General features: G+C 30.1%; 1 protein-coding gene across 1 annotated transcript in view; it reads left to right on the forward strand.

Moving 5' to 3' along the window:
* Positions 1–1,031: 1,031 nt before the first annotated feature.
* Positions 1,032–17,910, forward strand: part of LOC126742291 (LDL receptor repeat-containing protein egg-1-like) — a 51,453-nt gene continuing 34,574 nt past the window's right edge. Inside the window, exon 1 of the mRNA XM_050448923.1 lies at positions 1,032–1,370. Within this exon, the coding sequence (XP_050304880.1) occupies positions 1,335–1,370 (36 nt within the window). The 5' untranslated portion in view covers positions 1,032–1,334. The remainder of the gene's footprint in view (positions 1,371–17,910) is intronic.

Below are 17,910 nucleotides of genomic sequence, written 5' to 3' on the forward strand. Positions count from 1 at the left end.
AATCTCTGGGAAAACATTCAAGCGACGACTTTCGTCTAATTTTCATTGCTTAATTATAGTTTGGTGGTTCTAATATTTTATTATGTTATGTTTCCGGGAACATGCAATAAAGTGCTTTTAATTTTTTATCCTGCAAACGAAGAGAGTTATGTATGAAACTCAGAAGACAAAAAAAGTTGTATTTTTAGCTGCCTAATTCGAAGCAAATAAAAACATTGAAAAAAAGTCTTCCGGGACGCTACTGGACGTAATAATTTTAATTGGGGGTAAATTAGCCTCTTTGCCCATAATATCACTGGTTAATCTAAACAAAATCGACTCAAAGCTTATTAATATATTTAGGAAAAACGAGTTGACACCCTGTATCTTGAAAATAAAGCATTTCTGGACCTATGTTTACGTGAAATTTCATCTTGAAATTACTCGAATAGAATCACCTCCTGAAGTTTGGCCACGTATTTAAATAACACCCTGCATGTACTATCCCTCCACAGGAAATTTTAAAAATGAAATATATGCCTTATTAAAAACTAGAAAAAAAAGTGTTATTTATTTTAAAATATGTGCTCCGGAATATCTGACAGATGTGAAAAATTGAACATTCTCTGCACATCCATTAAATATATGCCAGGAATATGGCTTTTACATATACGGTATTTGGCATATTCGTGCGATATTCTAGCGTTGATTGAAAGAGTTCAGAAACTCTTTCAGTCAACGATTCTAGGCATATTGCAAAATATTTCATCAAATAAGATATAGATGGCTGATTCCACGGATATTAGGTGCCATCTAGGACCAGATCTTTTGCTCTAAATTTCCTTATTAAGGCGATTACTGCCTCTAACAATAAATAAAGAATTTACTAAGATTAACTTATCGCTATAGCTGATGCTCTTATCCCATTGCGATTCTCTTCCAAGGCCCCTAGGGCTCTTTTGGTGCAGATTTTCTTGATTCAAAAAGGGGGACTGTCGTCGTCGTCATCGTCGTATACTAGTAGTTGTCGTCTGCTTCTGCTTGTGCCATCCTCATCATTCACAACCACCAGCAAACAAACATACACACGCACATAGAGAGAGAGCAAAGCGGCAAAAGATTTTCTTCTGACACGGCATTCGTCGGGCGTGCTTTTGCCGAAACGGAACTCTTGCTGGTTTAGAGGGAAAAAAACGCGGTTTGCGATCGTTTTTTTGTTTGTTTCTGTTTTTGCCGGAAAATTTTACGTGAAAAATTTAAATTATTTAATTTTTTTATATGGAGATTTATATTTAGTTTTTGTGTTTGTATATGTCGTAAGAACTTTTTTTTTTGAGGGAAATTTGGGTCGAAAGATGAAGCGACACATTTTGATTTGTGTGATTTGGATGGTATGTATTGTAGGCACTAAATTAATTGTAATTGTTTTTTGCCTTGAAAATTGATATAAATTAATTTTTATTAATTAATTTGGTCTTTACATACAAAAATAACGAAAAGTTTGAAGTAATTGGAAAATATGTTAAAAATGTTTTATTAAAGGCACCTAATTTATCGTAATTATTTTTAACTAAGACTATATTATTAACTTTTTCTTTTTAATTAATTGGGTTTATGTTTACGCGAATTCCTGGCAGCCGTAATTTTTAAAAAATTTGGAGTAAAAGTTATTCTTATTTTACTGAAATTTTTTAGCTGAAATCTTAATTTAGAAATGTTATTGCATTGTTTTTTTTTTAATTTAAATGTGTATATATATTAATAAAAAAATAGGTTTAATTTTATTTTTTTTACTTATTACATGAAATATCATAATTTAAAGATAATTTTAAGAAAGAAAAAGCATAGAAAAAATATTAAATAAGAGACACAACAAAAGATCAAATATATAACATTGAAAAGTAGCAACAAGTTATTTTGTTTTTATCAAATAAAGTATAAAATGAAAAATATGCTAAAAAAGTCTTATTCAAGGCATTAAAATAATTGTAATCATAACTAATCAAAAGCGATTTATAGATTTTTACTTTGTACCTAATTATGTTGGGAATCCCTGGCACTTTTTGAAAATTTTAAAGAAATGGAGTGAAAATCATTTTAGTTTCACTGGAATGTCCTAGCTTAAATATTAATTTAAATATGTTTTTATTTTCTTAAATGTGTAAATAAATTAAAATAATAAAAAAAAATCTTAAAGAGAAGTAATGAAATTAAGGAAGAACTAACCTCCATAAAAGGTAAAAAAAAAATTTAAAAATCTTTAAATGAAAAAAATTATAGCAGGGCGAAAAAAAAGTAAAGAAATAATTTATAAAACAAAAAAATAAAACCGTTTTATTCCCCTTTTTTTATGGAATTTTTGCGCAGAAAACTAGTAAAAAGTTTTTTTTAATAAAATAATATATAAAATGAAAAACATGTTAAAAAATAGTAATATTGATCTTTTTACTTATTATATTGCAAACTCTTGACGCCCTAAATTTTAGACAATTTGTAAGAATTAAAAAATATTTTACTGAAAATTTCCTACTAAAATATTTATTTATTGAAGTTTTTATAGTGTTTTTTAGTTTTTTTTTAATTTATATATGTAAATAAATTAAAAAAATTATAAAAAATTGTTTTTTGGTTTATAATTATTAAAAAAAGGAAATACTGTTAAATAAGGGAGCTACCGACTCACGTGGCTCAAAAGAGTGAATGAATAAAAATGGTAATTAAAAAATAGAAAAAAAATAAATATAAGAAAAATTATTTTGAATAAAAGAAGTTTATTCGTTTGAAATTTTCAAAATTCTGATTTTTTCTTACGAATTTTGCCTTTTATGTACATAATTTAATTCTTCCTTAATTTTTTCAATTAATATTACTTTTCTTTAATTTTTTTTTCTGGAAATACAATTAAATAAAGTTTTATTAAGGAAACAAAGATGAAAAGAATAAGAAAATATATCACAAAACAAATAGAAGATAAAGTCGTTTTCTGAGTCAAATGATCAATGTATAGAAAACGCCTTTTAAAAAGATATTTTAATTTATATGGAGTTTTACGTCAAAAATTGAAAACACTTTATTTAATAAAGTAAAGTATAAAATTAAAAATATGCTAAAAAGATCATATTTAGGACACTAAATTAACTATAATTATCCTTAATTAAGACTGTGTTATTAATTTTTACTTTTTAAATATTTATGTTATGAATTCCTCATTCATGGACAATTTGGGAAATATTGAAGTCAAAATTATCAGCTAAAATATTAATGTGAAAATTTTTATTTTTTTTTAAATTTAGATTTGTGACTAATTAAAGACTTTTGCGGAGAAACTAAATCACGTGAAAAAAGGAATTTGTAAGAAAAAATTAAAACAATTCTAAAAATTTTTAATTGACGAAATTAATAAAAAACATCAAGAAGTAAAGTAATATAAAAGAAAATAAAAGAAACGAATGTTAATCATGAAACAAAGAAAAAATACAGTTATTTTGATCAAATATATATTAAATATCGTAAACATCTTTTAAAAAACAATTGTCTTTTTATGAAGTTTTTAAGTAGAAAAGTAGCAAAGTATTTTTTTTATAAAATTAATTATAAAATAGAAAATATGCTAAAGAAATCCTTTTTTAAGGCACTAAATTAATTCTAATTAAACTTAATTAAGAGCGTTTTATAAATTTTTACTTTTTAAAAATTTTTAGAATTGTGGTAATTTTTAAATTAACACAATTAATAAAAAATATTTTGGATTTTACTGAAAAATATAATTATAATAGTTTTCTTTATTAGTGCAAAATTTATGTTTTTTTGTATATTTCTATTGGTCCTATTTAATTACTAATTTATTTATTGGTTTAAAGCTTATTACGTATATATTTTTTTAAATAGTTTAGTCTTGTGTATTTATTATATCTTTATTCCAATTTGACAATCTGTACACGATTTTTTTTTTAATTTTTGGAATTTCTTACGCCAGAATGTTTTACGATTTTTTAGATTCCAATGCGGCAACCTGCACAAAAAACAACGATTTTTTAAATTTTGAGGTTTTGCAAATATATGAAGAATATAATATAAAAAATTAGTTAATAATAAATTTGTGTAATAAGTTTAATAAGTTTTTTACATTTTTAGCACTGTAACTGTTGGAAAATGTAATTTAGGTGACAAATTTTCAAATTTTATATTTAATTTTTATTTACTAAAATTATTTCAAGTTTAACCTGCACTATAAAAACAAAACATTCTCCTCTTAATAACTTCTTATCTGATAACAAATTATTGATTTTATCTATTTTGGCAAACAATTATATAATTTTTAAATAGCATATTAACTTTATCTATGTTTATATATTTATTACTTATAATCATTTACAAACTCAAACCCAAATCATAATACATTTAAATATTTATTTAACTAAGTAAATAAATTTTTATTCTTCTATTTTGACCAAACAATATGAAAAAAATAGGCACAAAAATTTATATTTAAATTCAAGAGAAAAACACTTTAAATATTTATTTAAAAAATACAGAGCATTTTAGATAATAGGGCACATAACATTTTTATTGAAAATGCCATTTTTGGAGAAGTCCTATTGCTCTATTCAACCATAGAAATTCATATATTCATTAGGCTCAATAAATCGAACTTTTCAATCAAAAAACAGTTTTGCACATGATTTTGGCTAATTCAATCTCTTCCAAGTTTCTTCAAGAAGTTGAGTTGGTATTGCTGGCTTTAGAGTAGAAAAGGAAAAATGGATAAACTCTCTTTGGCATCAAATTATCCTGGTTTAGTTACTTGAGTACTTTCAAAAAAGAGGGTTGGTCTTTCATCATACTATTAAATTCTATAATAGTCGATCTCCTTTATAAAGAGCCTTAGCCTATGGTTCACCTGCAATTAGCATTTCTCTTAGGCGCTCGAGCATCGCATTTCCCCGAACTGAAATCCGATCGTGGATATCAATAAAGCTAGAAGAAAGATCCGAGAGAATCGGGTATATACCTAGGCATGATACCAATTTAGGTGAACAAGACGGGTTTACAAAACGAGATGTGCCGTTTAATCTAGCGGATCGTAAGCCCACAATGATCCTTCAGAAAACCTGCACTGCTTATTTTTTTTTAATAATATGACCGTGACATGCTGACCAACAGTTAATTAGTTTATTTTCATGTTAAGGTGCTCTAATACTGGTATGTTTAACCTTAAGTGCTGTATAGCGGTGTACGTATGGCTCATTACATGTCTTAAGTAAAGTGTTGTATAACATCGTTATGTCGGTTAATAACCTTTTTTATACTAGACGTATGATGTTTGTTTAAGTAATTTTATTCAATCTGTGGTACAAATTATCACCGTTTTTTTTATAGCATTGAGAACCGGCTTCGTGACTTATGAATTAATTACGTAATTTTCTAATTTTGAACGTATATGACTCGTGTTTCTGGAGCGATTCACGATTTGTCGCAATTTTCTGTTCTTCACCTGCACGACTGAGAAAAAGATACTTTGGTGACCTTTTTTTTGTGTATCTACCTGATTTTTATCTATAATCCCAGGCATAGTATAATAGAATAAACAATAAAGCGGGTTTTCTTTGAAAAAGGTTATACTTCACAACGTACAAAAGGTACTATAGCTAGAAGGGCTAATATTAAAATATGAAAGAATTGTATACATTGTAAGGTGATATATAAATTCAACAGAAGAAAAAAACCATTTCACTGGCCACCCAATTCTCCTGATTTTAATCCTATGGATTTTGGTTTTTATGGACTTTGAAAAATATTACGTACACAAATAAAAAACTCATGAAACAAAGTCATGCAAGAAGCGACGGTATTTAGGTTAAAATCAAATAGTATCGATCGAAAATATTCGCTTTTTAGGATAAAATGCTTTTATTTATTGGCCGTCCTGTCTTCCTGATCTGAATCCTATTGATTCCAGTTCTTGGGGATTTATGAAGGATTTTATGTACTTATTAGTTTTCTCTATGTACTGATCAAGAAACCAAACCACTGAAGAAGCAGCGGAATTTCGATTAGGATCCAACATTTTCAATCTAAAATATTCGTCTTTGCAGAGAAAATGCTACTGATGGTCACTGGTTACCCCGTTCTCCTAACCCTAGTTCTATGGATTTCGACTTTTAGGGACTTATAAAGAGCGAACAATTTTTGAATATAGTGACTCGTTTTCCATCTTAAATATTCGCTTTTTAGAACAAAATGTTTCCATTCATTGACCACCCTGTGTCCCTGATCCGAATCCCGTCGATTTACATTTTTGGGGATTTATGAAAGATTTTATGTATCTAGAATTTACAAAACAAGTGTAAGAATTTGTGTTGTGATTCAAAAGCTTCAATTAAAAATATTCATTTTCCAGACAAAGTTTTCCTACTTACTGACCATTTTATTCTCTTGACCTTAATACTATAGATTTTGGTTTTAAGAGACTTAGAAACACCGAAAAATTTTTCAATAATATTCAAATAAAGAATATTCGCTTTTTAGGACCAAATGGATCCATTCATTGGCCACCCTGTTTCCCTGATTAGAATCTCATTGATTTCGGTTCTTGTGAAGGATTTTATGTAGTTAGTTTATATAAATAATCAATATTAGTCAAAGAACAAAATAACTCAATAATCGTCAGAATACGATTAGGGTTCATCATTTTCTATTCAAAATATTCGCCATTCCAAACAAGGTTTTCTAGTTACTGTCTCACTCCGTTCTCCTGATCTTGCACCAACAGATTTCGGTTTTTAGGCTCCTAAAATATTACGTGCCCTTGTTTCTTATAAGGAATAAAACGTTATAGAAGAAGTCAAGGCAGTGTAATTAAAATTGATTTAGTGGAATTAAAAGTGGAATTAAAATGATCGAAACAATTCGCTTTTTAGGACAAAATGCTTTCATTTATTATTTACATTTTAATATTACAAAAAAATTTTAACATTTTGTAGTAAATACTGAATATTTACAAAAAGTACTATTTTCTTATCATTTAATAAAATGATTTTAATAGCCAATGAATCAAACTTAAGAAATCAATGATCACAGAATAAGTTTCTAATTTAAGTCTGATTGTAGAAGAATTAATTTATAATTTATTGATGTAGAGATATTTACAGTTGATTATGTCAATCATGATTAAATTATGACCCAATATTCAAAAAAATCATTTTTTTACTGTGATTTATTAAAATAATTTCTAAACCCAATGAATTACGCTCAAGGAATCAATATTCAAAGCAAAAGTCTTTGATATAAACCTGATGCAACTGGTTCATAATTTATTGATTCAGAGGTATTTATAGTTGATTATAAATTCTCGGTTAAATTTTAACTTAATACTTATAAACTAGTTTACTATGATCCATTAACATAATTTTTAAAGCCAATGAAATACACCTAAAAAATCAATAATCAAAGCATAGATCTAATTGATTCCATTCATGATCATCCTATTTCTCTGATCCGAATCTTAATGATTTCGGTTTTTGGGGTTTAATGTCAGATTTTATAAGATATACTTCATTCTTCTAATAAACCAAGATCAATAAAAGTAAAAAATCACTGAAGAAGTAACATTAGCCTAAAATATCACGAATATCTATAGGGGATCCAGGTAAAAATAAAAACTCTGTATCTACAGTATTAGTTAATGTCTTAAAATGTAGTAGTTACTCAAAGACGATAACCGATACTCTAGATTTAGAGATCTTATTTTAAACTATATTAAAAATTAGTATCTTAGAGAACCATGGATGACTTTTTTCAGTTATCCACACGTGATATGCATTACTGTCATGAGTGTTATGCCCAACTTCAAGTATAAAGAAATATTCTCTTGCTAGGACAGAATGTCTCCATTCATTGGCCACCCCGTTCTCCTGATCTTAATCTTATAAATTTCGGTTTTTAGGACAAAATCCTTCTCTTCATTGGCCTGATTCGAATCCCATTGACTTAAGTTTTTGGGGCATTATGATCTACTTAGTTCCAATAATAAATCAAGTCTATTAATGGATTTTAGTCTTTAAGAGCTTATCAGAAATATTATGTATAGTTTTATTCTATCCTTTGGCCACCCTGTTTTCCTGATCTAAGTCTGATTGATTTTAGTTTTTGTAAATTTATGAAGGATTTTATGTATTAAGTTCGGATAATAAATCGAAATCGGTCAAAGAATAAAGTCATAGAAGAAATTTAGGAATCAACATTTTTGATCAAAAATGTTCGCCTCTTTAGACAAAGTTCTCCTAGTCACTGGCCTCTTCGTTCTCCTGATCCTATGGATTTCAGTTACTAATTTTCATGACAAGAGACTCCTATGTATTGCCCATTCTATGTCCCTGATTAGAATCCCATTGATTTCCATTTTTTTTTTGTTTCTTGATTCCTTTAATGAACCACGACCAGTTAAAGAACATCACTGAAGAAGCGTTGAAAATACGATAAAAACCCAATATTTTTGATTGAAAATATTCGCCTTTCCAAACCAAGTTTTCCTAATCACTGGACACCCCATTCTCCTGATCTTAATCTGATGGATTTCTATTTTTAGGACAACATCCTTCTATTCATTGGCCTGATCTGAATCCCATTGACTTCAGTTTTTGGGGCATTATGATCTACTTAGTTCCAATAATAAATCAAGATCTGTTAAGGAATAAAATAACTGAAGAAGCGTCGGAATTTCGAATAGGATCCAACATTTTTCATCAGATAATTATGAGAAATATTATAAACACTTTTTTCTATAAGATATTTTTTTAATAGGAATATTACCTTCTATTATTTAAAAAAACATATTGAAGATCCACAAATACAACTAATTTGTCTTTGTTAAAATTTTCGATTATTCCTAAACCCTATTTGTCTAATATATAAATTTTATGTTGTCTAAGTATTGTCGTAACTGTAGACATACATTTGTAGACAATAAATTTATTGGTCGAAAATCTGCTGGAATCTTTAGACTGCTTACCTTTGGTTACCACTTTTCTCCAGTGGATATACACGAATTAATTAAACGCAATAAATGACACTAAATAAATCTTTTACTAATTTCACACTTTCACTAATTCTTATAATTTTTTAATCCAAAATCATCTTATTTAGTTGCGACAGATAGGTATTTTTAAAAAGTGAACTTTGGATATTCAGAGAATTAGTTATATTAGAAGTTCATTTAATAATCTCAATACTTGCAAAAATAACTTGTATGCCATCTGAATAAAATGGACTAGTTTTTCTCCATACTTGCATAGCAGCATTTTCGATCAAGAATATTCACTTTTCCAGACAAAGTTACCCTCCAGATAAGATTCCTGGTCACTAGTCACCCCGTTCCCTTGATCTAAATCCTCTGAATTTCGGCTTATGAGAAATATTATCTGTAATAAATAAAGAGAAAACAAGGATCGGAGTCATAGAAGGGTGCACGAATTTCAAAGGCGTCAAAAACACTCCTCTCAATTAATATATTTTAGGCAATCTCAAAAAAAAAGAAACTTCTCAATAGACAGTGGCTATCCTCATCATCCTTCCCGCCTCACTCTTCATTACGCGTTAAACGTTTTACCTCTCTCAATAATAAAATCTCATCACGCTAACCTGGTTTCATCCTCCACCACCCCTCATATTCATTAACATCTCTCTGGCCAGTGACTGGCTAAATTTTTAATTAGCAATTGTGAAGTTTTCGGGACCGTTTGCCATACATCACCCCGGGTGACAAGTGAAACGACCGGACGGGGGATAAAAGGCTCGCCAACTGTTACACACTTTAATGAATAATTCTATTTATTGACGAAACCTGGACAACACAATATACCCCTGACCGCTCCACTATGTTAATGACAATCGATGAGTTTGCTTTGAAATTGCCGCTACTGCTGCTGATGCTTTATTTGAATTTTCAGTAACGTTTCATGTCAGTTTGATAATGCAACTATTATTTGAGTTTCTTGATTTAAAATTGAAGGGCATAGGGATTTTGAGAAGAATTGATTTAATTAGTCCAAGAGTTAAGTCCTAAAGTTAAGATTGATCAGATTTCTTCAGATGCAGTATCTCTCTCTGTGACTGCTTTAATATATCTCATATAATAATAATAATAATAATAATAATAATAATAATAAGAAGAATAATAATAATGGCTTTATTTGAAAAAATACAATAACAAATACAGTAAAGAGCTATTACTACAAGATATAATATGGCGCAGTCTAGCTTAGAAGCTACTCTACTGAACCATTTGATATTGGTCTAAATCTAAATAACAAATAACAACACAGATCTGTCATAATAATTAGCATATAACCCCAAAAAGCATTCACCTATCAGAAGAATATCAATAAAAAATAGCAATATGTATAAGTTAATAAATAAACATAGGAAAATCAACATTTCATGTACATCCAAATTTAAATGACCTTACTTACAGTATGAACCCAATTACAGCAACCATTTTCATAAAGAAATAACTATTGTATATATATCTATATATCTCGTATATATTTATATATCTGTCAATAATCAATAATATTCGTAATAGACTTGTTTCAGCATAAGATACTGAAGGCAGTAGAGTACTTTCATATACATATATCAATTCACGTAAGACAGAGGGATCTCTGAGGATGAAATTGCACAATGAAACGTTCTGGTGTAAATTTAAAGAGGTTCTCTAAGTAATTACCCAATACCCTGCAAAAGGATTTTTTTAAATTCCAACACTAACTGGAAGAAAATGTGGAAAAACTTGTCTGGGGATACCAGACTCAGCCAATGATGATAATCAGCGCTTTGCTTAACCTGGTTGACCTAGAGAGGTGAAATTCTGTAACGAGGTTTGTTGTTAAGTGACTCAGCACCATGTAAATGTATTTTTTTAAATTCTCACCCTAACCAGGATAAAATTTATGAAGACCGCTTCGTCTAGGGATCTAAGGCTTAACTAAAAGTAATAGATAGTATTTTACATCCGCTGGTCGGGCTAGAAACATGAAATTTTATAGAAAGGTTCTCTATGTAACCCAGCAAAAGGATTTTTTAAAATTCTGTTCGTGATTAGAAGAAAATAAGGAAAAACTTGTTCGTCTAGGGATTCTAGACTCAGCCAATGATGATAATCAGTGTCTTTCTTAAACCGGTTGACCTAGAGAAGTGAAATTCGATGAAGAGATTTATTATAGAAGCGCTCAGTACCATGCAAAAGTATTTTTAATAAATTTGAACTTTAACCGGATGAAAATTGGGAAAAACTATTCAACTATTCAGCATCATACAAAAGTATTTTGATAAACTCTGACCCTAACCGGGATAAAATTCAGAAAAATCTCTTCGTTTAGGAAAGTGGGACTCAACCAGAAGTGATAATTAGAATTTTACATCCACCGGTTGATCTAGAAACATAAAATTTTACAGAAATGTTCTCTATGTAACTGTTCAGCACCATGCAAAAGGATTTTTCTGAATTCTAGTCCTGATTGAAAGAAAATATAGAAAAACTTGTTCGTCTAGGGATCTCATATTCTTCCAATGATGATAATCAATCTTTTTCTTAAACTGGTTGACCTGGAGAAGTGAAATTCAGTAAAGAGGTTTATTTTTAAAGCAGTCAGCATCATACAAAAGTATTTAAAAAAATGCACACCCTAACCAGAATAGAATTTAGGAAAACTTCTTCGTTTAGGGATCTAAGACTCAACTGCAAGTCATAATTGGTATTTTACATCCACTAATCGACGTAAAAACAGAAATTTAACTGGATGAAAATTGGGAAAAACTTATTCGTCCAGGGCTCCCAGAGTCAGCCAATGATAATATTGAGTGTTTTTATTAAATTGGTTGACCTGGAAAAGTGAAATTTGGTAGAGAGATTTGTTATCTAACTATTCAGCATTATTCAAAAGTATTTTGACAAATTCTGACCCTAACCGAGATAAAATTTAGAAAAATCTATTCGTCTAGGAAACTGAGACTCAACCAAAAGTAATATATACTTCGGATCTTCCTTTAGTCGTAAATAGTTTTAAGGTGTACCAGTACGCTGACGATACTCAGTTAATTCATTATTTCGACCCAGATAACATAGAACGGGCTTCTGAAAGTATAAATAGAGACCTAAGCTTAATCTTGCGCTACTCGAAAGAACACAGTCATAATATTAATGCCAATAAGACTAACGTTTTACTTTTTGCCAATAAAAATCGTCGTGCTTACGTTGAAAAAAAATATATACATTAAATATGATAAGAACCGCTTGGCTTTTGCTAAGAGCGTCAAGATTCTAGGTTTAACTATTGATTCTTCTTTAAGATTCCAAGGACATGTTAGTGCTGTCCTGCAGAGGTGCTATTTGCGTATGCATTTGCTCTATGCTAACAAACATATTTTAAATTTTAAGATAAGAAAAAAAGTCTCAGAATCGTTAGTGTTATCCATTTTAAATTACTGTTTTATCGTTTACTATCCTTCTCTTCATAAAATAACTCAGCAGAAACTGCAACGTGTACAAAATACGTGTTGTGGATTTGTGTGTAATTTAAGAAAATTTGATCATATGTCCATATATATCTATCGATTGCAGTGGCTATAAATGTCATTTCTTTAAGTTTCATTTTCATACATTTATGTATCGGCTCTATAAAAGCCAAAAGCCAAAATATCTGTTAAAGAAATTAATTCCAAGAAATGCGATTCATGATAGAGATTTAAGGCATAAGACTCTAACATTGTCACATTATAGCACAGCTCTTTTCTCACGTAGTTATACTTACATTGCCGTAATAATTTATAATCGATTAAGACCTAATTTTTCAATTCTAATATCTCGTTTTAAAAATGATTATAAAACTTTGTTTTTGGAGGAACAATTGCACGATTAATTTTTTGTTCTCTGCGAATTTACAAGTGTATTTAATTAATTTTTTTTCTCTCAATTTGCTCTGTGGTTAATTTTTATATTACTATTACTGCTTGTTTGCCAAAACATTTGTAATTATTATTATTAGGGTTAAGAGATAAAAGTAGCTTTAGCTAATCTTCGCCTTATAGGGCAAATGTAATGTAATGTGCATTTGATATCAAATAAAGACATATTTATTTTGTAACTACTCAGCATCATGCAAAAGGATTTTTCTGAATTCTAATCCTGATTGGAAGAAAATGTAGAAAAACTTGTTCGTTCAGGGATCCCAGATTCATCCAATGATGATAATCAATGTTTTTCTTAAACTGGTTGACTTAGAGAAGTAAAATTCGATAAAGAGGTTTATTTTTAAAGCGGTCAGCACCATACAAAAGTAATAAAAAAAATGCACACCCTAACTAGAATAAAATTAAACAAGGAAAACTTCTTTGTTTGGGGATCTGAGACTCAACTGCAGGTGATAATTGGTATTTTACATCCACTAGTCAACTTAGAAACATGAAATTTGATAAAGAGGTTCTATATGTAACCGCTCAGCACTATGAAAAAGTATTTTTTTAAATTTCAACTTTAACTGGATGAAAATTGGTAAAAAAATTATTCGTCTAGAGATATCAGAGTCAGCCAATGATGGTAATGAGAGTTTTTGTTAAACTGGTTGACCTGGAAAAGTGAAATTTGAAGGACAGGTGCGTTATTCAACTATTCAGTACCATATAAAAGTATATTGATAAATTTTTACCTCAACTTGGATAAAATTTAGAAAAATCTCTTTGTCCAGGAACCTGAGGCTCAATCAGAAGTGACAATTAGAATTTTACATCCACTGGTTGGTCTAGAAACTAGAAATTTTGTAGAAACCTTCTCTATTTAACCACTCAGCATCATGCAAGAGGATTTTTCTGAATTCTAATCCTGATTGGAGGAAAATTTAAAAAAACTTGTTCGTCTAAGGATCCTAGACTCATCCAATGATGATAATCAATGTTTTTCTTAAACTGGTTGACCTGGAGAAGTAAAATTCGGCGAAGAAGTTCGCTATAAGATCGCTCGCTATTAAACATGCAACAGTATTTTTTTTAAATTGCAACTTTAATTAGATGAAAATTGGGAAAAACTTATTCGTCTAGGGATTCCAGAGTCAGCCAATGATGGTAATGAGTGTTTTTATTGAACTGGTTGACCTGGAAAAGTAAAATTTAATGGAGAGGTTCGTTATTCAACTACTCAGTACCATACAAGTATTTTGACAAAGTTTCACCCCAACCAGGATAAAATTTGGAAAAATCTCTTCGTCTAGGAAACTAAGACTCAATTAGAAGTGACAATTTGAATTTTACATCCACTGGTTTGCCTAGAAACATGAAATTTTATAGAAAGTTTCTCTATTTACTAACTCAGCACCATGCAAAAGGATTTTTTTGAATTCTAATCCTGATTAGAAAAAAATGTAGAAAAACTTGCTCGTCTATCATCCTCGTCATCTCAGACTCAGCCAATGATGATAATAAGTGTTTTTCTTAAACTAGTTGACCTGGAAAAGTGACATTCGGTGAACAGGTTCGTTGTTTAAACCGCTTAGCACCATGCAAAAGTATTTTAAAAATCGCTTACCCTAACGAGAATAAAATGTATAAAAACTTCTCCGTCTAAGGATTTGAGACTCAGCTAGAGGTGATAATTATTATTTTAATTTCACTAGACTATAGACCTAGGACTATGATACTTAATAGAGAGATTCTCTATGTAACTACTTAGCACCATTAAAAAGGATTTTTTTAAATTACAATCTTAATTGGAAAAAAATAAAGAAAATCATGTCTATGATCCTAGCAATGCGAATTCTTTGAGAATTTTCCATACTTTTAATGTAACAAAGGTCTGGTTGTTAAACTTTAAATTATTTTAGGCATTATATAGTGGGGTTTTATTCAAATCTTAGGCTCTTTATAATGAATTACTCATAAGTCTTACGGAAATTTTAAACATTTATTTAACTAACTAAGAACACATTTTAGATTCTACGTCTCAAACGAAATACAAAAAGTTCTCCTAAAAACACTACAAACGCCACTAAATGTCCAAATAAAAGAAAATAAAATCCAAATTTCAAGCTTTCATAGTCCAAAATGTTCCTTTTTGTATACAACTTACTGTAATCATCAAAAGTGCCCATGTTCTTCAAACGAGGATGTCTCGGTAATTTTGCCCATTTTTTTGTTAAGCCTGATACCACGGCTTGCCTAAGTAAAAAATTGACTTTTTCATAACCCCAGAACCCTTTTTTCATAATAAAAGTGGTTTGCATCGAAGCAACTCGCTCTCGAATGGCTGTCAAAAGGTTTTCTTTAGACGAAGACTTAAATATGGGTGCCATGTATTTAAAAAGACTTTGCTGGATCAGATAAGAAACATTTTTATGAACAGCTGACATTCTAAGACACTCTTCATACTGAGTGACTCCGCAAATGTTTGCTTTCTGCACCAATTGAAAATCATCAGTATCGTTTTCTTGAAAATATCTTTCAGCGTTCGGAGTGATGTATACTCCCAAGTTATGAGCCAAAATGTCGGAAGAACTTTTATATTTATCAGTATATTTATCAGAGTTGGTCAATATGCTTACCAAGTATGTGGTGTAAGTAGTATTAAATACCAATGCAAACAGAACCACCATGGTGAATATCCATCTAATAGCGAATGATCTCGGAAGCGGTGTTACTGGCAAATTAATGATTGCAGTAAGGGTAAATTGCACTACTGGGCCAATATTTTTGTAGCAGCTTTCTTCGATAGTGTTATTTCTTCCAGCAAATAAAATCAAGAATATGCTGCTACATATGAGGATGACCAAACTTATCCAGACGTCTTGGTGAACTCCTTCTAATAACCCAAACAGGATACCTAAAGGTACATGCTCATGGGGCACCACCCAAATCAGAATCTCTTCATGATAAGGCGTACTGACATCAAACGTGCGCATCCTATGAAAAGTTTGTGCATAACCTCCAATAGACAAGTCAGCTTTTCCTTCTAAAAGCAACTTTAGAGACCCAGTCACCACTTTTCTCGCATCAATTGACCCAATACTGTCAGACAGTATGAACTGCAAAGTTACATTCATGCAAGCAAACAAATTGGTTACTATTCCAATATCTAATCCGTGGTTAGCAAAATCTTTGACTTCTAAATGTGAGGTGTTACGTGACATATTGACAACAAACGGTGGAAGTTCTATATAAACCACTCTCAGTTGGCAAGACTTAAACGTTCTGGGAATGACAAAATTATGCCAAGGAGCTTCGAACTTGTAAGAACCATCAGTACAAGTATCAATGAGCTCTATGTCCGTTTCCATGTTTACATGACAGGATAAATTCCGAAAATGTATCAGTTTGTAAACATTGAAAGTCTGGTTAGCTGTCGCATGCCTTATGAGCAAAACTGCATTGCCAATGGCGAATTCTTGAAGAATTTTGAATACCTTTAATGTGATGAGGGTCTGGTTAATGAACCTTAGGGGGGACACCACCACAAACTTAGCCCGAGTATTTAGTATTTCTAAGTCGATTAAAGTTTGCAAAGTTTTCCTTACGTCTGTGGCATTATGAAAACTTATTACGTAGTATTTTATGGTTTGGGTTTCTGTTATTATTAATCCTGGTGGTGTAAGGGCTTCATTTAAGTTTAACGTTAAAATCGTTCGGCTTCGAAGGTTTGTGAGATTTTTAATTAACGTTGATGTATAGTCAAATGATTGCTGATCAGTTTCTTGAGAAACTGGAAATGATACTAAAACTGGATTACTTAATCTGTTGATGCCTTTTAAAACACAGCTTATAAAAGCAACTTCTTCATCATCACAACTTGCTACTGCTGAAATTAATATCAATATAATTAAGTACATGTTCACTTTATAAGCTAAAAGTCACAAAGAGTCCTAGGGACTAGTACATACCCTCTTTATATACACGTTTTAATTACAATCATGATAAAAACTTTTAACGGGTTAATAATCAATCAAGCCTCGCATTGGTTGTCCCAAGACGTTAAAATAACATTTACAGTATTTACGAGTTAGTAGGATATTAATAACGTTAATGTAACGCATTATTGTAGTAATCTGCATTAACTAAACAAATAGCGATGACCTGTTGATATTAGATTATCAGATGGGATTTTTAATAGTTGATCGTCACGTATCAGGTTCTATAGGGTGATGAGAAGATTGGGTTTCACCAGGAAGATCCACTAAGACTTTTCCAGTACTTGCGATATGCAATAAGATGATTTTCAATTGTTTTGAGGTTGCCACCACTGACACCACTGGTTTACAAACATTATTTGTTGATAACAAATGCTGTCGTTAGCTCCTATTTCTACTGACGTCTGATTAAGCGAGATTTAAGTAATATTTTGGCTTGTCATGGTGAATATTGGCCCTTATTAAGTCTCTGTGCAGGAAAATATTAGTTTAAAGTTTAAGGATGTTTAATAATAATTGATTTATTCTTGTAATTCCTTAGGAATCGCTTGTTGCCATTTTATTTTAACTTTTTGTTATTTGGAGTTGGATAAACGTGATATCTTTAGTATAAAAATTTCGAAATTTTACGACAATAATGAGTTTTGCTTTATGAGGTAAATTGTACTAGTAAACTATATAAGAGCAATACACGTTCTTTGCATGTTGGAATTTTTCTAAAAAATTACGTCGCTGTTTGACTGCTAAAAGGCAAATTTTTACTACCTAAGACTGAATAACAGACGTCCATTTAACGTTGGATTTGTCTAAGAAAATGTTTTATGGTTCGGTTAGTCTAAGATCGATAAATAACGTTTCATTAATTATCATGAAATCTGCTTCAAGAATTACGTGGTCGTTTGACATTATTAAGGAAAATTTTTAAGATGAGCTATTGACGTTCATTTAACGTTAAATTTTAACGTTGGTTTAAACAAAAAGGTTT

The sequence above is a fragment of the Anthonomus grandis genome, chromosome 11 (genome assembly GCF_022605725.1).
Source record: "Anthonomus grandis grandis chromosome 11, icAntGran1.3, whole genome shotgun sequence".
NCBI lineage: Eukaryota > Metazoa > Arthropoda > Insecta > Coleoptera > Curculionidae > Anthonomus > Anthonomus grandis.